The sequence below is a fragment of the Danio aesculapii genome, chromosome 19, assembly GCF_903798145.1.
Source record: "Danio aesculapii chromosome 19, fDanAes4.1, whole genome shotgun sequence".
In the NCBI taxonomy this organism is placed as follows: domain Eukaryota; kingdom Metazoa; phylum Chordata; class Actinopteri; order Cypriniformes; family Danionidae; genus Danio; species Danio aesculapii.
In genome coordinates, this window is record NC_079453.1 from 22,302,655 (window position 1) to 22,325,236 (window position 22,582).

General features: G+C 34.3%; 1 protein-coding gene across 1 annotated transcript in view; it reads left to right on the top strand.

Annotated features, from left to right (window-relative positions):
- The window catches only part of pkhd1l1.1 (PKHD1 like 1, tandem duplicate 1), a 64,458-nt gene that overhangs the window by 18,339 nt on the left and 23,537 nt on the right, over nucleotides 1-22,582 (top strand). The window contains exons 27-43 of the mRNA XM_056480020.1: nucleotides 1,806-1,911; nucleotides 2,001-2,108; nucleotides 2,727-2,891; nucleotides 3,137-3,258; nucleotides 4,220-4,352; nucleotides 7,442-7,634; nucleotides 10,208-10,350; nucleotides 10,494-10,598; nucleotides 12,454-12,642; nucleotides 14,062-14,232; nucleotides 14,320-14,531; nucleotides 17,903-18,878; nucleotides 19,441-19,689; nucleotides 20,016-20,165; nucleotides 20,440-20,614; nucleotides 21,793-21,949; nucleotides 22,409-22,565. Of these exons, the coding sequence (XP_056335995.1) occupies nucleotides 1,806-1,911; nucleotides 2,001-2,108; nucleotides 2,727-2,891; nucleotides 3,137-3,258; nucleotides 4,220-4,352; nucleotides 7,442-7,634; nucleotides 10,208-10,350; nucleotides 10,494-10,598; nucleotides 12,454-12,642; nucleotides 14,062-14,232; nucleotides 14,320-14,531; nucleotides 17,903-18,878; nucleotides 19,441-19,689; nucleotides 20,016-20,165; nucleotides 20,440-20,614; nucleotides 21,793-21,949; nucleotides 22,409-22,565 (3,511 nt within the window). The remainder of the gene's footprint in view (nucleotides 1-1,805; nucleotides 1,912-2,000; nucleotides 2,109-2,726; nucleotides 2,892-3,136; nucleotides 3,259-4,219; nucleotides 4,353-7,441; nucleotides 7,635-10,207; nucleotides 10,351-10,493; nucleotides 10,599-12,453; nucleotides 12,643-14,061; nucleotides 14,233-14,319; nucleotides 14,532-17,902; nucleotides 18,879-19,440; nucleotides 19,690-20,015; nucleotides 20,166-20,439; nucleotides 20,615-21,792; nucleotides 21,950-22,408; nucleotides 22,566-22,582) is intronic.

Here is a 22,582-nt window from a genome sequence, read left to right on the forward strand (position 1 = left end):
GTGCTTTTTCCAAACAACGACATAACCTGTGGCTGAACTATCATTGTAAGATGCATGGTTTGGGAAAAGAACGATGTAGTGATGAGTGTTTCCCAAAACCCATAGTTGCTTTGTTGCAGATCCATCATTTGAACCACATTAGTTATAACGTAAAACATCCATAACGACGCTTTAAATGGGGTGGAGTGCTTTAGAGAAAACCCTATATTTTTTTTGTGCAAATTGTATTGTTTTAAACACACACGCATTTAAAAAATGTAGTATCATTTTAATATTTTATTTTAATATTAGTTTTGGTAAAAACATGCACTCTGTTTCTATATTAATTAAAATATATATAAAAGGCACATACAGTATAGGGCCTGTATGTTTGCTTGACAAATAGTTTTGAGAATATTTCATATTCTATTCTAAAACATGAAATAGGCCCATGTGATATGCAGATACATTTCTTAATAAATAACCTACTGTAAATTAAAACCATTAATGTATGCTATATATTATTGTTTTCACAAGCTTTGGAGACATAACGTATATTTTAAATAATAGGGTCATGAGGGTCATGAGCCACTGCTGCATTCCAAATGGCATTTAATGTTTTGAAAGTCAGTACAGTCAATACTGTCAATACAGTAAAAATTTTTTAAAAATACTTTGAAAGCCAATTACACCTAAGAGAGATGACTTTAATTATTTATGTTTTTAACAGTTCCAAGTTTAAAAGTTGGAATGTTCTAAATAAATAGGACACCGGGGATAACAGGAAATAGAACAGAGCCAGGAACTATGCTTCTAACTATAGCTGAGGTATAGTTGCAAGCGTGTAGTTGCAAAGTTTGCAACACAGTTTGTGAATGTTCGTTGGAACGATGGATTTGGGAAACACCAAATCAATGAACTATGTTTGTAATGACGTAATTTGTGAACTTAATTGACTAACGATGGTTTTCCGAAAGGCACCCTAGACAGGACATTGCAAATCTTTACGATGTGACTATTTCGAATGCTCACATTGTGATGTCGATGCTAAATCAATATATTGTGCAGCCCTAGACAGGTGTGAATTTGTCAGTTGAATTATAAGATTATTGTGTATTCCTTATTTATTCAACAATAACCGATTACATACAAGTAAATTAGATGCTTAAGTCCTTCATGTCTTATTTTAATGTAATATTTTTTGTCTGCAACCATCTTAAGAACTGCTGATATCATTTAATATAAATTTAAGGTGTTATTGTCTTGTTTCTAGTTCAAATATCTAAAAAAATCAGAAATCAAGAAGCATTTTTTCAAAAGTAAAAATTGTTGTCACCCCCCCCCCCCCCCCCCTTTGAAATATTCCTTCAAATTTAAGCGACTTTTAATAAATCAAGCCAAATAATATGTGGCAAGCAAAATAATCTTGTTAGCCCATTGGGAGACTATTTAGCTTGTTTTGAGGGAAAAAAATGAAAACAAGACAATATTTTTTACTTCTAGAAAAAGCTTCTTAATTGTATTTATTTTTTTATTTATTTTTTGATATTTGGACTACAGACAAGACAAAAAGTAAGAAAATTAATAAGATAAATATTTTTTTCAGTGTTCATTTAAATTTAGTTTTCCATTCCAACTAATCTGAAGAGATATAATCATGATGATCAGATTTGATTTTGACTTGTTATGAGAGATGTTGGCTAATATATTATAATATATTACAGCTTTGAACTAACCCTCTAATGTAAAATTCATACAATTGTGAAGTGTTATTAGTCTTAATCTTATTATTAGAGACTCATATTTTTGTGCTCATTTTCTTTTAGGTGCAAGTTTTCATCAACGGTATCCCATCATGGTGTTCAGGGGACTGTGGTTTCACCTGGAGTGAGTCAAAGACTCCGACAGTGACTGGGATTTCTCCCACAGAAGGTGGAGTAAATAATCAAAACTCTCATAAAAAGTCTATTCTATTCGTGGTGGTTTTAGTGATTCATTATATAAATTAACTTGTCTTTCAGGATCCAGCAGTCTGGGAACAGTACTTACAATAACTGGATCTGGTTTTAAAGGTGGAAACATTACTATAAAGACTGGAGATGCGGAGTGCTCTATTCTGCAGGTCACCAGTAAGCTGAAACACTTGAGTGTTTTCAGATGGCATATCTGCTTTGCTTAAAGAATGTAAAACACATGCATCATTGCATTGGTTATTTAAGAAACACTGATGCTTCAAACGTGTTTTACATTTCTGTGTGATACAAAAGTACACGTTTTAGGAACTTTATGAATTGCTGCTAGTGCTATTGTGGTCAATTGAAATCAATTGATCCACTGCAAAAAAAAAAATGGGTTGACTCGAGTTAAAAATTGCAGGGCAACCTGCTGCAAAGTTTTTTTTGAGTTTGAACCCAAGCATTGTAGTTGACTTGATTTAAGTTGAAAAAAGCTGTGTAGCAAGTTGAATTACAAGTTGAGTCAACTTTTTTACAATGCACAAACATAACATTGATTGATACAGAGACCTTAAAATGACAAAAATAATACAAAGCATCATAGAAGTGGTTCATATTACTGTATTTCAGTTCTTTTAAAGTTGTAATCTATGATTTTTATGTGAAATAAAAAATTAAAAATCACTATTCACCTTTCTCAAAAAAATCGTACATAAGATTAGTAAATGATCTCTATTTTTCTCCATTATTTTAATGCACTATTTATGCAAACATAATTTGTATGTGTTTCAGATACATCTATAACTTGCCAGGTGGGTCCTGCTAGTGCAGGTGTACAGCCAGTCTCTCTGAGTTTCTCTGTGTTGGGAAATGCAAGATACCCAAATAACAACAGCTTTAACTTCACACACCTGTTAGGGGTGACTTCTATTAACCCCACAACAGGAAGTGTGGCAGGTATACAATTACTATTTTCTTCATAATGCACAGTGCAAAATAAATGTTTTCACATCTGTGTACACCAAGTATTTGTTGATTGTCTTTCATAAATTTAATAAATATCTATCTTTTGTTTTTTGTATATTAAAAGTTGCATAAGCTGAATAATGCGAACTGACACATTTTTGTCAAATTACAAAAATACAAACCATAAAAAACCTGCTATTATTTACAGTACAGTGATGTTCTGTATGTCTACACAGGAGGGACAGTTCTGACAGTGTCAGGCTATGGATTCAGTAACGATGCTGCAGTCACCATTGGCACTCAACCATGTAACATTATAGAAGTGGAACTTTTTCAGCTGAGATGCATAGTTCCTGCTGTAAGTAAAGAGTTTATTTACTGATAAAATCAAATATTTACCAAATTATACCAAATTGTACATTGACTACAAATGGGTGTTTAACAATACACTCATGCCACCATGCAGTTTAATGCAATATTATACTTCAGAACACAAAAAACAAAACTAAAGTAATAATTAAAAAAATCTTCTTTTAATTGTAAGTGTCACAATCACCCGTGATCCAACCCTTATAGATCGCTGGAGAACATTTACTCTCACTGGGACAACAATTATGTCACCATATGGACTACAAATCCTGTCATGCACCACACACTCACAACTGTTCTGGTTTTCCGCTGATTGCTAACACACACAGCTGAAGCTGTTCGGAACTGATTGCATGGACTTTAAAAGCAGCACAGACACACACATCAGTTGAAAACAAGAACAGGTGTGAGTATGTGGTGCATGACAGGATTTGTAGTCCATATGGTGACAGAATTGTAATTCCAGTAAAAGTGAATGTTCTCCAGCGATCTATGAGGGTTAAATTGCTGGTGATCGTAACAAAGTCACAGTAAAAGTACAACTAAGGTACAATTGCTAACTTTATTAATAAATCATCAGAAAAGCAGGGTTATCATAGTTCACTGAAACTAAAAACGTGCAATTTAACTTGAACTTAAAGAAAATAAAGAAAATAAAACTTATGTTTACAAATGTGAAGTTCAATCTACTGTACATCTAAATAATAATAATTATTTAATTAATAAATATTTGAATTAATTATTATATTAAGTATTAATTATTTAATTAATTGATTTATATTTTCAATCTAATAACATAACAGATTGCATTCAGTTTGGAATGAATACATCTACAATCTTCCTTATGTGAATTTGGTATAATTTATTTGAATAGCTCCTCCATTATTGCATAATTGTATTGCATCCTTGAAACGTTTACACATTAATCTTGTGTATGACACTTTAATCAGGGGTCGGAAAGTGATCAGACTGTAACACTGATTGCCGCAGAGATGACAGCAATATTCAATGGCTCCTTCACCTACAGCAACACTATGACAGCCTTAATCACATCTGTGAGCCCACAAACAACAACAGTATTTGGTAAGATATTATAATTTCTGCATTTGACAGAAGTTTTTACTTAATTCAGGGCACTTATTGCCTGGGAATCAAGTCTATTATCTTTAAATGCCACAATGAATCTGGGAGATTTTTTTAAAAATGTAATACTAGACTTGACAAACATTAACATTAACAAATACCCCAAATGAACTAAGATGTTCAAATATACTTTTCAATGACCATTCATCTTCTAAAATTGGTGTCTCATAGTTAGTCTTACTCTGTGTTTGCAAAAAGTCAACAACTGATTGTATTCTATGAGATTCAGTAAGCTGTAAACTGATACTCTGTCATCTGAATGCATTCCATTTTTAGAATAGTTCACTTGCGTTTATTCACGAGAAGAGTAAATACATAAAACCTCAGTTCGGTTCAGATGAGTTCAGACAGATTTAATCCCTTAAACATACAACTTGTTCAGTGTCTATAACCAGACTGGATTTGACTTTGAGTGACAGATAAATTACGCTATTACATAAAAAAAAAAAAAAATGCCATTGTGTGTGTGTGTGTGTGTGTGTGTGTGTGTGTGCATGTTTAATACTACATTTCTGGAGCTTATCTTACAAAATAACTTACAATAACGGTCCAAAATATTTGTATTTTAAATACAAATTAAAATACAATATTTTAAATACAAATTTTAAAAGAGGAAAAATCAAGATAAGTAAAAAAAAACATTCATGAAATTTTGTAGGTTGTAATTTTTTTTTTGCAATATTTAGCTTGAATTTAATTGTATTATCTTTGGTGTTTGGTGTTTGGTGACTAAAATATTTTAATGAATATATCTGTTTAATAAATCTGTTTTGTTTAAATTTGTTAAAAATGTAATTCACTGAAATGTCAACTCTGTTCTTATATTTCAGTGAATCTCTCACTTTTTAAAAACAATAATATGCTGAATATGCTGCTTTGTAAGGTCTAGTTTGAGGTTAGAACTCAACTGTTTTTATAATGCAATCTAAAACATGCCTTAAGTTTTTCCCTCATTGTAAATAAATTTATTTTACTAAAGAGATCACCGGAAAATTAAAATTAACCTTTGAGTTTTTTTTTCTGCTGTTCAACATCAAAGAAGAAATTCTGAAGAATTGAAGAGTTTTTTTTCCCCTTTGTGAAACAAATTACTTCTATTAAAGGGATAGTACACCTAAAAATGAAAATGAACTCATTGTTTTTAACCTTCTACTTGTTTCAAACCTTAAGCTTTAGTTTTTTTCTGCTGTTGAAATCAAAGAAGATATTTTGAAGAATGTTGAGGTTTTTCCCTTTTTAAAATAAATTACTTTTATTAAAGGGATAGTACAGCTAAAATGAAATTGAATTTGTTGTTTTCAACCCTACACTTGTTCCAAACCATAAGCTTTAAATTTTTTTCTGCTGTTGAACATCAAAGAACATATTTTGAAGAACGTTGAAAACTGCTAACTGCTGAATTAAAGAGAAACCCAAAATTATTTTTTTGTCATCATTTACTCAACCTTTATGAGTGTATTTTCTATGTCAAACATAAAGATGTTTAGAAAAAAATGGAAACCTGTAACCATTAGCTGCGTTTCCGTCCACCTATTTTGAAAATGTGCATAAAAAACATGCATATAACTGAGTAGGATAAACTTTTTATTCGGTTAGAAAAGAAGTGTATAAACTACGATAGAAACACTACAGAGTAAATTCCAGTATGTGCATTAAAAAAGTCATGTAATTTTGTTTTAAGAGATCATGTGATGATAAAAATGTGTGTGAATGGACAATCCAGCAGGCTGAGCACACTTTAAAACATCTGAAACGTTGTTTTGGACATCCTAAAACACCTTAACCATTTCAGAATTAATGTTAGTATATTATTAATGACCACCAGAATTGTTAAGAGAGTCTGTGCTCTGTGTCTGATGCCTTCAAATGCCACCATTTGTTCATTGCATGTCGGCATACTGTCTTCTGAGACGCAGGTCATTTGTTAAATAAAGAAAATGTTCACGCAGCTTCTCCTATTGCAGCAAATTCCATTTTTATTTTTGATATTTGGTGCCAGTTAATCAGAGAGTGATGATTTTGTTCTCTTTCACTCGTTGGATGTAAATGCTGCTTTATTCGCATGTCTTATATGCAATATTAGAGCTTTGCACATAAATTTAATTGGCATCTTTGGATGGAAACATAGCTATTGACTTGAGTATTTGTTTTTCCTACTATATAGGTCAATGGTTACAGGTTTTTCAAACAATTTGCTAAATATTTTCTCACATGTTAAACAGAAAAAGGAACTCAAAAGATTTAGAACAACTTAAGGGTAAGTAAAAATTGAGTAAATTAAAATTTTTTACATGAACTATCCCTTTAAAAACCTTAGTATTTTTCCCTGCTACAATAAATGTCAGTAGCTAAAACAGTTCAATCTCATTTTTGGGGGGGTCAACTTTATTTTTATTCTACAAAGAACAATTTTTAATCACAATTAATACTGCGCAAGATTCTATTTCAGACGAGTTGTGGAAGTTAGGAAAATTGTGTTGTGTATGTAACCTATTAAATGCATTTATTTGAGCGTGTGTTTATTTCTATTCTTTAAACTGCTGTTAGCAACAATTACGAGATGTACGTGACATGTACAATCGGTCAGAATAATTAACCCAGAAAAAAAGTGTCAGACCTACAATTACTGAATTCCAGTACTCAAAAAAAAAAAAAAAAAACACAGTTTAGCTTGTGTTTTGAGAGACACTGTAATGAAGATAAATGTCAAAAGACACAAACAAACTGGTGCAATCACATTCAGGTGTCAAGTGTCTCTTTCCATCCAATTGTTCTGTTCTGCTTTAACATCTTGATTACAGATGTAAACCCTCATATGGCCTCAAGACAAATTTTAGCTATTTTTTCCAGCTCTTTTGTACACGCGTGATCCTTCCACTGGCATTAGCAGATGTCACGCAATCAGAGAAGCCGGTTTGGCTGCAAGCCTCACAGTGACAATGAAATGTATTTCTAAACTTACTGATTAACCCCAGTGCTATTGGAATATTGGCTAATTTTACACTGTTTTATCTTGTATATTAATAAAGGGTACAGGAATCTTACCATCTTGGGGACACATTTTGGTGCGGCACCTAATGACATCTCTGTTCTGATTGGCGATGCTGAGTGTGAATTGCTACAGTGGACCAATGAAAGCATCAGCTGTATGTTACCCATACTTCCTCCAGCTGTGTACAGTGTCAACGTCAGAGTTGGAAACCAGGGTTACCCCTTAACCAGGTATCACATTCACTTGCACTTATTATGATCAATAAATTTAAATATCAGGTTATTGTTGTTGGAAAATGCAAATTTATAAGAGCAGGATTTGCAAACAGACTGTTGCAAAATAAGCCATTTTTTCTTTTCTTATTTAACAAATCTACTGTAATGAGTTACTAAGACACATTGATACGTTTTTTTAATGTAGTTATTTAGTATTTTTGGCTGATATTTTGTAAAGTATATTCATTTGTGGGACTTTCTCTTTCTGAAATTTGTGGGTTACTTGCAGAGATGGCAAAAGTACACACATCTTTTACTCAAGTAAAAGTACAGATACTCATGATTAAAATGACTCTGGTAAAAGTTGAAGTACTGACTACACTTTTGTACTCAAGTAAAAGTAAAGAACTACAGCCTGAAATATGTACTTAAGTAAAAAGTATTCATTACTATACATGTTTTAGTTTCACGGTGATAACTACACTGCACATCGTACAAAATAACCTGCTGGTGGTCAGCTCTTTAAATGGTGTAAAGTATCTCACACTGTTGTTTCTTAAATAATAATATTAACAATTAAAATAAATATATAAAAATTATATACTGTAAATATACATTTGACCATCCCTACAACTGTTCCTACCATTACAAATGCATGATCACATCCAGCATATTAGACTTAAATGTATTTTAATAAACACCAATGTTCGCAAATGGAAGTTAACACACTAATATCTAATAAGTCTATTGAAGAAAAGTCTATTAGATGTTCACTGACAGCCCAAATTTAGCATTGTTTTTGCCAAGAGGTCTATGTTTGGACATCTATTAGACATCTTTTAAATGCAAAACTGCTCAATGCAATGTCTTTGTTTTCACACATGCACTTCATTACGTTTTGGCATCCATGTAGTAAATCAGGCTTTACATTTAGCAGGAGTTGTGCATTTAGAATCCCCAGTAGCAAATAATTCTGGCCCGGATTTGGCATAAAGCTGGCATTCATCCGACACTGGCATACAGCATGTGGGACAAACATGCCCGGGTGTGGCAGAGGTGGCACCATCTTTAAGGCAGCACACAAGACATGGGCCAGATGTCAAATGTAGTATTTATTAAAAATTGATGTGAGCCATGTAAGTTTGGCCTATCTTCACCCACATTTAAAATACATTATTTTTTTTTTGAGTTTCCCAGTGTTGGGTTGCAGCTGGAAGGGCATCCGCTGCGTAAAAACATATGCTGGATAAGTTGGCGTTTCATTCTGCTGTGGTAACTGATTAATAAAAGGACTAAGCCAAAAAGAAAATGAATGAATGAATGAATGAATGTTTCCAGAATGTTGCAAAACAACTAATGATTTTAACCTATATTACATATATTTTAATAACCAAATGATTATTTTACAAATTATATTATTAGTAACTGCTACTAACCATTATTAACGTGTCTAAAGTGCAATGCTTCATTGATATGTCATTTTCATTGCAGTGGTGACACACAAAGTCTGTCTTCCAGACAATAGCCAAACATGGGCCATATCTTGCCCAGTTTTTGATTATTAACTTGGCTGAGACTTGGCCCAGATATGGTCCACCCGTTTTAAATGTTATCACTCGATTAAATGGGCATTATAAGTGGTTACCAGTTGATAGATATGGGCCAGTAAGGGCCTTTTGCACCTATACTGCTAGGCTCAGAAGGCTGTTGTCATCCATCCACATGGTTAATCAGATATACCAATAGAGAAAACTCCAGATCCAGATCTGTTTTTACATAACTGTGACGGTTGGGTTTAGGCTTGAGGTAGGGGTAAACATTAATAAATTACAATTAATAGGAAATTTAATAAATAATATAAATAATTCTCGCTAACTTCTGGCCAAAGCCGTATGTGATCTATAGTTGATTAACCATGTGGATGGATGATAACAGCCTTCTGAGCCTACCAGTAGGTACAAAAGGCCCCTACTGGCCCTAATCTATCAGCTGATAACCACTGACAATGCCCATTTATTCATTCATTCATTTTCTTTTCGGCTTAGTCCCTTAACCCGGGGTCGCCACAGCGGAATGAACCGCCAACTTATCCAGCACGTACACAGTGGATGCCCTTCCAGTCGCAACCCATCTCTGGGAAACATCCACACACACACATACACTTCGGACAATTTAGCCTACCCAATTTACCTGTATCGCATGTCTTTGGACTGTGGGGGAAAGCGGAGCACCCAAAGAAACCCACGCGAACACAGGGAGAACATGCAAACTCCACACAGAAACGTCAACTGAGCAGAGGCTTGAAAAAGCGACCTTCTTGCTGTGAGGCAACAGCACTACCTACTGCACCACTGCGTCGCCAATGCCCATTTAATCAAGTGATAACATTCGAATCTGCTGTATGGTCCATGTTTGGCCCTTGTCTGGTCCGGTCATGTACCATAATTCTCTGCGGCATGTGGGCCAAGCAAAAGATAAATGTGTGGGCCAGAGCGGGGCCAGAAAATGTTTGCTATGTGGGATGTTGTGAAATCAAGAACATAGGTTTTTTAAGTTATTGTTAATTTCTTTATTTCTTTTCTGCTCAGTCCTGGTGTTAATACCACTATAGAGTATGTTCTAGAGGTGACGGGTTTCTCTCCATCTGTGGGGTCGCTATTTGGAGGAACCACCATAACAATCGTGGGCTCTGGGTTCAGTCCTGACGTACAGGAACACAATGTCACTCTGGGTAAGACAAGACTATAGTAGGGAATCAACATTCTTCTAACCACTGAAATTCTTTGATCACAACATCATTCATGGCTCTTTTATGATCATTTTGAAATCATTTGGTTGTGTGGTCATGGTTTTGACTCTGTGGGTTTCATGCAGGTGACACACAATGTACAGTGACAGTCGCTTCAGATGATCAACTGGAGTGTGTGACCCAGTCTAGAGATAAAACATACACTGTGACGAACCAAGGAGTCCACTCCGGTAATCTTTCTTTTCTCCTATCTCTTTTTCTGTCACGCACATGCAATTTGCTGTATGAATAGATCAGAGAGAGTGAAACAATGGCTGTCAGCACAATTGCTATGTCATCATGTCAACAGCTTATCAGATACTAGAGCTGCCAGGAAAATGCAAGATGTTCCATTACATTGTTTGAGTAGGAAATGTTTTATTTGTTGTTGAGCTATATTTATTCTCACACATAATCCACATCAGTGGAATTTGATTAAACAATTCTGAAGAATCTTTTCTGAAGAATGCAAGTAGTTGCCATTCATTAATGTATATTCGGCCCTTTTTGAGTGTTCTCTTATTATTGTGCTAATGCTTCAATTGGAATTCACTGCAAAATATTGGACTTAACATGAGATTGTAAGTAATATAAATAAGTACAGTAAAATGTTACATGTACAATGGCATTTTCCACATGATGCAAAAATGATGTGAATTAAGAATTAAGAAATGCAACAAGGTTATGAAAGCGTACTTTATAGTAAATAAATAAAGAATCTAAAAGTAATAGAAAAGATGTTTAAACATAATTAAGCTGATAAAGGTGCTGTATGTAAGTTTTGACTCTTCTAAGGCATAAAAGTACTATAATATGTTTGCAGAAATTTAAGAAACATGGCAAGTGAATATTCGTGTTTATCTGAATAACAATGCTGAATTCAGATATTCTGCTTTGAAAATGTGTGTTACGTGCTGGAAAGTCTGTCTTTGTTTTGGTTCTTTTAACCCGCTCAATACCACCTTAGCCAATTATTTTTCAGCACCCCAGATAACCTTCGTGGAAAACCACATATTTTATTCATTCAGTCAGAAAGGATCTTAAAGCATGCATTCGTGACCGAAATGTGACCTATGGTGGACAGTAGCAGACTCCTAAATGCAGATTCAGAGTTCCACACGAGGTTATTAATTATCAAATTATATAAATATTACAAATGTAAACTTTAGGTGAGCAGGTTACATTGTAACCCTGTGTCCTAACAACATGTTACATGATGATATTTGCAGTGATAAGCAATTTGGCTGTTTGCACCAGAGGAAACACAACAGAAATTAAAAACAGCCATTCAGAAATACAGAATATGCACTCACTCACGAGATGGTATAAGGTTCATAATCTAATCAATACATATTAAACCTCTTTAAGATTATTATATGCTGAATGACTGATATTTGTTGGCTTTGAGTCTAAAGTTTAATTTCAAATGGTTTATTTTATTTTCAAGATCTGAGGTGAACTATCTGCTGCTGCTTTCAGTAGTATGGCAATAAATATCATGTAAAATGGCACTCAAACTCACGTTGTTAGCATTTAGCACTGATTAAGGCACATGAGGTGTACCTGAGGTGGTCATTGTCAGTTTTCTGTTCAGCTGTAATAAATAGAAGCCATTTCTAATATATCAATTCGAGGAGTTGGTTAGAACAAAAACTCATTTTAATATGGAAAATATTCCTTCTACCGTGTGCCAATGCTTTTAGTTAGAACACGATTTAAATCAGCCTTAAATCAGCCTTTAGACTCGATAGTCAGGCATGTGCCTGTTTGTCCTCAATCTGACAACCTGCACTTGTGTGTGTTTAGGGTCTTTTTGATCCAGGAATGCAATACCTAGTTCAACCACTGGTTGTCAAACTTACATACTGCACCTTATAGTAATTATGATGTAATGGAAATTAAAATCTTTAAAGGTAACCAAAAAACAATAATGGAAAATAATAAAATCCTTAATTAAACAGTCATGAAAAAGAGACATGGATATATATTGTACTATATATAAAATTGTTCCACTTGCATACAATTAATCACATCTCATGTGTTAAGTGTACGGTCAGGGTTATGCCTGGAGCCCCTCTGCATTAATAACCTCGGTAGGAGACACAGTGGTTTGGCGATGGGACGCACCAGCTTTTGTGCCCGGTCTGGCCTACAGTGTCTTCAGTGTGTCCAGTCCCAGCAGCACAGACTATGATGGCATTACTTTCAGCAGCGGAGACATACGAACTACCAATGGTACAAAAACTACAACTTCTTGTCAGTAAAGACACTGTTTATTTTAATTTACATAAATTAAGCAAACAATCAAACAACATATGGTCAACAGAATAAACAGCAAAAGTAAGTCCAAGCCTTTGCAGTTTAAGGAATAGCCATGTAATATTTTTTCCAATTTTTTCCAATTTTTATGTTACAGCCTTATTCCAAAATGGATTAAATTCATTTATTTTCTCTGAATTCTACACACATAATGACAATGTACAAAGATTTTTTGAAATTGTTGCAAATTTATTAAAAATAAAAAACCTGAAAAATGACATGTACACTCTGTCTGAGCTCCAGCGTTATTCTGTGGAGAGAGGAGAACCTAACAAGGACAATCATCTGTGCAGCAATCCACCAATCAGGCCTGTATGTTAGAGTGGCCAGACGGAAGCCACTCCCCACCTGGAATTTGCCAAAAGGCATCTGAAGCACTCTCAGACCATAAAAAACAAAATTCTCTGATCTGATGAGACTAAAACTGAACTCTTTGAAGTGAATGTCAGGCTTTACATTTGGAGAAAACCAGGCACCGCTCATCACCATGCTAAGACTATTCCTACAGTGAAGCATGGTAGTGCCATCATCATGCTGGTGGGTTGTTTTTCAGGAAGACTAGTCAGGATAGAGGGAAAGATGATTGCAGCAATGTACAGAGACATCCTGAATGAAAACCTGCTTCAGAGTGCTCTTGATCTTAGACTGGGGCGACGGTTCATCTTCCAGCAGGACAATGACCCTATGTACACCGCCAAAATATCAATGGAGTGGCTTCACAACAACTCAGTGATTGGCCTTCAGTGGCCCAGCCAGAGCCCAGATCTAAATCCTATTGAACATCTCTGGAGAGATCTGACTGTACACCGTCCCCTCCTATCCAACCTGATAGAGCTAAAAGGGTACTGCAAAGAGGAATGGGCAAAAATTCCCCAAAACAGGTGTTCCAAGCTTGTGGCATCATATTCAAAAAGACTTGAGGCTGTAATTGCTGCCAAAAGTGCATCAACAAAGTATTGAGCAAAGGGTGTGAATACTTATGTACATGTGATTTTTTTCACATTGTCATAATGGGGTATTGGGTGTTGAATTTTGAGGAAATAAATGAATTTAATCCATTTTGTAATAATTCTGTAACATAAAAAAGTGAAACTTTCCTGATGCACTTTAATAAAACATATACAGAATTAAATCTTCATAGCTCTCAATACCAAAAGCAAAGGTACTGAAATCTGACACAATCTGATTCCTCTCATTTTTTTAATTTGCTAAACTTTGCCACTTTCTAACCATTTATACTCCTGTCAAAGAACTGAAAAGGACAATAAGAGCAGGAAGACTGAAAAGGAGTAAAATCTGATCCCACTATTAATGCTGTGTTTGTTTCATTGTAAGGGTTTTTCGCCTACCGTTTCACATCTCCTGGAGTTTATTACTACAGCAGCGGTTACATTGACTCGGCCAATCAGAAGACACTGCAGGGCGTGGTGACTGTTATGCCTCTGGAGGAAAGCACTGTTGAGCTTCAGGTGTTTGTCACAGGAATACAGGCCTCAGTGAATTTAGGTACAAATTAATGTGTATTTCATTAAGCAGTTGGTAGGTAAACCCTAATTAGAATCACAATCATAATCTGTGTCCTTCTTATTTCAGGACAAATGGATTCATCTTATCCTAACTGTGTAGCCACCTCAGACTGTTACCAAGATCATCTGATATTTAATAACACTTCAGATAGTCTCTACTTCAGCTTTACGTCCTGTGCAACTCCCACTGTGGATGACATTACACCTGATCATGGCACCACACATGCCATTATCAACATAAGAGGATCTGGCTTTAGCAATATTACCTGTGCAAATGAGGTGAGCTTCAGTGATCATTAAAGGTGCAGTAAATTATTTTTTGGAACACCACACATGCATCTAGTGAAATAAAAAATGTAAATGTACCTGAATGTAAATTTTAGATGTACCTAAATCAAAAATGAAACATTAAAGTTTATAACAATAGATACACTAACAACAACAACAACAACAACAACAATAATAACAACAACAACAACATTAAAGCCGCAAGTAGCATGATGGGGGTTCAAGCATTTAAGGACTTTTAATGCTGATCAAGTCAGAATTGAAGGCTGATATTAAAACACATCCTCAATGGATATTATGTTGACACACAGTCAAAAAATGTTATGGTTAATTTATTATATCAATAATAATCTTTTGTGTAATGTTTTATACACACTTTGTGCCACACATGTGTCACATGTAGAAATTTGACATAAATAAAACAAAATGTTTACTACAAGGCTTTCTTTTGAAATTTATAGAAATTATAATCAGCTTTCAGTGTAATCATTATAGTTTCATAAGTTAAATAAGTTAAGTTATGATCTGATTAAGCTAAGTCTGATTTTAAATGCAAAAACAGCTTTTTTTCTATAAACTAGGTCTATCAGTAACTAATATGTGGTCTTTTGCTGCCGTCTAGTAGCTATAGTGATATTGTTGTAAATCTCAAACTCCTTTAAATTTTGTGTATTTGTTTAGAATATGCCACGTGTGCTTGAATAGCTGTGAGGTTTCGAAATTTCATTTAGGATTTACAGGCTTACACCTGCTAAGGCAAAAGTACAACATTTTAATAATTATTTATTTAGGCAGTCCAGAGATTTGTAAAATACTGGTTATACTGATGAAGTGCAAAAAACAAACAAAAACAAGTAAAACTAGTTTGCAAGAATGTGTTAGTATTACTATTTAGTATTAGTGATGTAATATAAATTATATCATAACCTGTTTGATTGACAGCAGATGTCTTTGAAAGAGAAAGAGCAAATCTACCAAATGATATGTAGATTAAGTGTATTTGTGAAAAGCTGTGTAAAATCAGGATTTTTTCTATTTTTATTTTATTTTGCTGTGAAAAAGTACAGAGAGCAGCAATAAGTGGTTGTGTGCTACCATCTAATAGCTAAAATGGTAATTGAACCACTAAAAAGCATAAAGACTACTGTTTTTAAGACCTTTTCTACTGTTATGGCATTGCACCACATCTTGTGCGATCTCTCCATACGTGTTTGAACCCCTAAAAATAAATAAACAAATCAGTATAGACATAAATACGTCTACATTTCAGATTGATTACCCTGAATATATATATATATATATATATATATATATATATATATATATATATATATATATATATATATATATATATATATATATATATAATGTATATAATATATAAATATGTAAATAAAGCATTCATCTTTTATTTCTACTGTGCTTTTTACAATGTAGATGTGTTAACATTGATAAAAAAAGAGAATAAAAAGCCATAACAATTTTTGAGATAGTAGGACATTCTAGCAAATCAGGAAGGCAGGAGAGTTGTGGTAACATGCTTCTGTAGTTCTTGTTAAATTCAAACTGATACAGTTCAGTGTAATACAAATGCCATTGGTTAAGTTCATTTTAAGTCAGTACAGTTTAATACAAATGTAACTGTTGAAGGATGATCCACTGAAAATCAGCTCCAGCATTGACTAGATTTACATTTTTACCAGACAAATTACACTACAAATTATGTAAATTACATTTGTAAGGGTCCATATATTAGTCCAATGACAGAAATAAAAGCGTAGGTGAAGGTTAAATGTGTGTAAGCCTTTTTAGCATATATGAAAAGAAATATTTTTATTTGTTAAAATTAATTTCTATTTGTTTCCAACTCTGAATTTAATCTGACTCCAATTTATAATAATTGAAATTTAGATTCATCTAATTCAAGTTAATTACTTTATAGGTTTCAATTTGGTTTAATTTACATCGATTAACGTAATAAATCTTTAATTTCAGTTAATAGTTCATTGTTTACCCGAAGTCACTTAGAGTCAGTATGCTGGCCATTTACATCTGCTTACGGACACATCCTCACCAGTTCTAGTTCTCAGATAAAGGATTTAACTGTAAACTAATTTCCTTTAAGTAACATTAGGCCGCCCCATGCTCAAGAAAGTTAGATTCACGCACTAGATTATATCATACTAAGTCAGTGATTGTCAGAAATCAGCAGGTCTCTAATGCTCCTGGCTACAGAATCCCACAGACACTTTTGCACATTTCCCCTAAATACTCAAATCACTATAAATTCATGACAATAAAAGCTTCACCAAGGCCCTTGCCTGGTCATGAGTTGATGTGAAAACCATTTTGCCTGGAGTGGAGCATCTGGCAAAGATCTTATCAAAGTCAAAAGTCAAATGAACTGATCTAAGGGAGATTTCAGAGACATTTCATATGACACCAAACATGAATATAGAGCCACAAGAAACACCTTATTAAAAACTGAGACATTCTGTGTGGAACTGCTCTGGTGGAGAAGGTAAAGTCCAGGGCAAAGAGGGGGGCTCAGGATGCATGATCGAGGCAACCTGAGCAACTGGTTTCCTAGCTGATCTTCTTCTCAGATTAGAAGTTTTAGTGCCTGGCCATTCTCGTGGTCTTGTCTCAAGTGGAGTTCCATAACAGTTCTCAGTGTTTAATATTATGAAGAGACTTATCACATCTTACACAAAAAAAAAAAAAAATAAATAAATAAATATATATATATATATATATACACAATTAAATTTATTTACTATAAATAAAAGCTCAATAATTAAAAATAACTTCAGAGAAAATATTTGAGTTACTAGAAAGAATTTATACAGTTAAAAGTTGTATTTTTTGTATTTATGATATAGGATTGGAAAAAGTGCCACCATTGATTCATATATGGTTTGTAATATGTAATGTGCAAGTATTTCATCAAACTTCTTTCCCGTTGAAAACATAGGGTAACGTTTGTAGAATTGTCAAGATAAGGCGAATAAGGCTGTAACTTGACAAAATGTGGAAAAAGTGAAATACAGTGAATGCATTCTGCACTTTGAGACTCGTAAATTTAATAATACTTTAATATAAGGAAGTTTGTTGAGTGTAATCACCCCCCACAGATATTTTAAATGAGCTGAAAATTAATCAACAGAAGTATGTCTGAGAGGACCTCCTTCAGTGACTTGTGCGGTTTGCCACAAATCAAAATGAAGTACAAAAATAACTAAATAATTCATTATCATACAGTTTATTGTGCTGTTTATGGTAATATTTACTGTAAATTTACCTAAAAATTATAAAAACAACTGAAACTGATCTTGTCTTATTTTTTATTTTGGCAACTAAAGGTCAAAGTTGGAGATATTCCCTGCAGCATCATCAACAGCAGCTCCACTGAGATCAACTGCCAGCTCAGTCCTGACAGCGGAGCACCAGTAGGCGTCCCTTTACCCATTACTGTGCAAGTCAATAATCTTGGCAATGGCATCTTGACCATGCCAAAAGAGATTGACCGCAGATTTGTGGTTCTCCCAGTGGTCGATTCTATCTTTCCAGTAGTAGGCAGCACCACAGGCTCCACACGTCTGTTCATTTCTGGTTCTGGCTTCTTCAGTGGCTCAGTTATGGTAGCAAATGTTCCATGCAATGTGGTTTCCTTTGACTATTCTCAAATGGTTTGCGATACTTCTCCATCTGTAGCTCGCAGTGGAGGTGTCACAGTTTCCATCAACTCCATATCTTCTACATGCAGCTCTGATTGCACATTTGAATATTCAGGCTCTGTCACACCGCAGGTCTCCACAGTGTCTCCTAACTCAGTTAGTGGAAACTCCACCAGTGTTACAGTCACTGGCAGTGGATTTGGGAACAATCCTGCTGATCTAATGATTTCTGCAGACAACATCCTGCTAAAAGTCACAGAAGTTAATGACAGCAGAATTGAGGTTTTAGTTGGTGCCCTTCCTGCTGGCACACACACTCTAAAGGTGGTGGTCATGAGCAAAGGTCTCGCCTCTGGAAGTGCCACACTTACCAGCATAGCACAAGCCAGCATCAACCCAACATCAGGCAGCGTTGCTGGAGGAACTCTGCTCTTGATCACAGGAAATGGATTTGTGGTGGGAAACACAACTGTGAAGCTTGGTAACTCCCTCTGCAAGATTCTAGATGTGACTCCAGACACAGTCAGGTGTTTAACGCCTCCTCGTGCTGAAGGACAGGTGCAGGTCAACATTAAGGTCTTTGATGTTGTGTATCCACCTCAAAATTTCAACTACTCCAGACAACAAACTCCAAACATCACATCAGTTACTCCTAAAACAGGTACTTTTGTACCTTTTGTTTAACCTTTTATGCAGTTAATAAATATAAATAAATTATTTATTTAGTGCTAAAACATGTATTTTTTGCAAACCCTGGTTCTCTATAAATATCCCAATAAAATATCTGAAATGAATGTCCCAAGAATAAAATATTGATGTATAATGTGTTGTAAAAAAATCTGAAAATATCTTAAGCTTGTACTAAGCTAAAACATATTTTTTTGTACTCAAACCCAGAGTTCACCCTGATTCCCTATAAATAACCCAATATAATTTCTTCATCTTTTTATATTAAAGACCCTTAAAAATTACATGAATACATTAATGATAAATAAAATAGATAAAAAAAATAAATAAATAAAAGCTTGTATTAAACTCAATCCTCATCTTAAGCACTAAAGCCATTAAAAGCATTGATTTCTGAAAAAAAATGAGTCATAAGAGCAAATATTCTAACTTGTTTCTGAGTTTTGGCCTACATGATAATGTCATTCTTGCAGCAGACTATTGCACTATTGAATATCACAACACATTGTAGTAACACTTTAATCTCCTCCTTGCAGGTCCTGTTGGAACACAGATCACCATCTCTGGTTTTGGCTTTGGCACAGATTCAGCACTTGTCTCCTTGAAGATCGACAGCGTGGCTTGTAACATCTCATCCATCACAGATACGCAGTTGCTGTGCACTGTTGGGGAACACGCAGGAGGAACCTTCCCTGTTTTGTTCAATCACCAGGTCAAAGGCTATGCCTTGACCCAGTCAGTCTTCAAGTATGAGCTGCTGCTTACAGGGGTCACACCAAATGAGGGTAATTAAAAACACTTTGTAAATTTGACTATTAGACAGTTTTGTCTAATGGACATCTAAGTATAGACATCTTGGGTAAACCAAGGCTAAATTTGGGTTGTCAGTGAAAATCTTCTAGACGTCAAACAAAAGTTCAAGGCTAGATTAATCATCAAATAGACATGAATTGTCTAGTTTTGTACTATTATTTACAGATTTATTAGATTTTTACTGAAGGGCCAAATTAGACTCAATGTTTGGAAGTCTATTAGATCTCCTTTAAACACGAAAAAAATGCTTGCTGGGTAACTAGACTCTAAAATATACTTTTTCTCTGTGTTGCTGTAGGGAGTTACGCCGGAGGTGCCGTTGTTGCCATTCAAGGCTCTGGATTCGATCCAAACATCACTAAAGTCCTGATCTGCAACAGAGAGTGTACCGTGCACCTGCAGGACTCCACATCTACTCAACTCAACTGTGAAGTCCCACCTAACAATGGCATGTTTCATTTTAAAAGTGTGACGTACATGTCTATAAATGTTCAGTTGGTGTAACAAAGCTTAAGTGTTTCTATGAGTGAACTTCCTGTACAAAGTGTTTTGCTCGAAAACAAATCATGCAAGGAATGCTTTGAGTGACAGAAGTCAGTAACAGAGACAATGAGAGAGCTCAGAAACTAGTCACAGATGAATAGAGATGAACTACCAGACAGTAAGTCTGTCTAGTTACTTTTGGCTTTCTGATGATTAATGACTTATTTAATCTCTTACAGGAAGTGAAGCATTGCGGGCCTGTGCGGTCATTGTGATGAATGGAGGGGATTCTGTAAACCTCACAAGTGGATATACTTACAGATCATCCCTGACCCCTGTTATTACCAATGTTAGACCACGCAGAGGAGGCACTGCTGGAGGCACCACGCTCACCATTACTGGCTCAGGTTTCAGGTGCACAACAGATCAGAATTACATTGTTGAAGTTGATTGTACTTCAAACAGACTGAATTAACACTGCAGTCAATCGGTGTTGACTAAATTAGTCTGTGTTATTTCAATTGTATTTATATTCTGGTATAGTTTTATCAATATCATTCAGTTTTATTTTTAAAAAATAGTTTAATGTTTTTAGAAGTTGATTTGTAGTTGTTGATTTTATTACACATTTATATTTATTATGTAACTTTACTCCAGTTGATACATGTAGTGGCTTAATTAAGCATATTTCAGATAGTTGTCATTATAAAATTTATTGTTTCAATTTAGATCATTTTTCATCTAATAATTATTTTATTGTATTGTTTTTACAAAAAAATATTATTATTTAAAAAAAGACCATTGCTGGTTAGTTATATATTTATTAGATTTATTAGTTAGATTAAATATTTATTAGCTAACTTACTAATAAAAAAGAAATGACCCACAAGTATCATTTATTTTAATTCAATATACCATATATATCCTATATATACGATCTTGTGAGTAATGCCTGCTGAAAATTCAGCCTTTGCCATTAGTAAAATAGAATATATATACATATATATGAATAAATAGTTTTCCATTATATATAAATAGTTTTTTTTAAATCATAGACATCCCTAATTTCCATTTAGTTTGTTGTTTTTTTTTATCTAATATTTATTAGACCTTCTTGTTTTAATAAAAGGTTTTAGCTGATTATAATAACCTCCAAGACCAATGTTGGTTTGTTTCCAATTTATGCTTTTGATCTCAAATGTGTTTGTGCAGTCAGTCAAGTAACCTGTGCGTGCATGAAGTCGAAGAAGGAGGAATGGATGTAAAACACCCTGTCCAAAATTTTACATTTGGACTGTAATATCAGTTCTACATGCTGCACCTTTACTTGATGAGATATCTCATCAATGGCACCAAAAGTTAATAAAAATTTCAGAACAACTATTGGCTGAAAGTGAACACTGGGCAGGTGCTGTTAAGCTTTGAAAAAACAAAAAGTACCATCTAAATACTGTACAACCAAAAGTATTATAATTTATACACTATGTCCCAAGTCTTCAAAGCCTAATTATGGTAAACATTTACAGAATGCTTTGAAACTAATATGAATTTCTCAGTTTTACCGGCATTCCTCTTTTCTGTTTTATTTATAGCTCAAATATCAGTGAAATCGCCATCACAATCGCAGGCTCTGTCTGTGATATCCAGTCCACCAATGAGACTCAGATCATCTGTGTGACCAACGCTGGGCCCAAATCTCAAGAAACTCAAGTGCGAGTCCAATTGGGGAACAGAGGAATTGCCAGAATGGTAATGTTAAATGCAAATTTATGTATATACTATAATAAAGTGTCTCTATTTAGCTATTTTAAAAGTTCATTTATCTGTTCTCTTTAAACAACTTCTTACTGAGGGCCTGTTTTGTTTGATCAGTTAGCTGGCGCAGTGATTGGTCTATTGTTTTCAATTGGTGTCAGAAACTAAACACCTATTGCCATATCTTAATTTCAAACCTTTTTATAAAACCAGCATAGAATTGTGCAGGAAGTAAAACTGAAATTACTCTTTGATATTTATAGAGCGTTCAGAATTTGTTCTTTTTATTATGTACTTTGTTCCTTTTAACCTACAGATCCTCTATATTACAGCAATAAACATATATTTATTTAATTATTTTAAAAAAAGAATAATAATAAAGGCATTTGTTGTCTAAATTTACTTTCACTAAATGTAAGGACTCTCTCTTCTCGCTCTCTACGTATGTCTCAGGATAATGCTTCCTTCTTCTACATTGACGTCTGGTCATCTCCCTACACATGGGGTGGTCTCTCTCCCCCTGAAGAGGGATCATTTGCTGTTATCACTGCTGGCCAGACCATTCTTCTGGACACAAGCACTCCAATCCTTAAGATGCTGCTTATCCAGGGTATTTTTATTTAAACA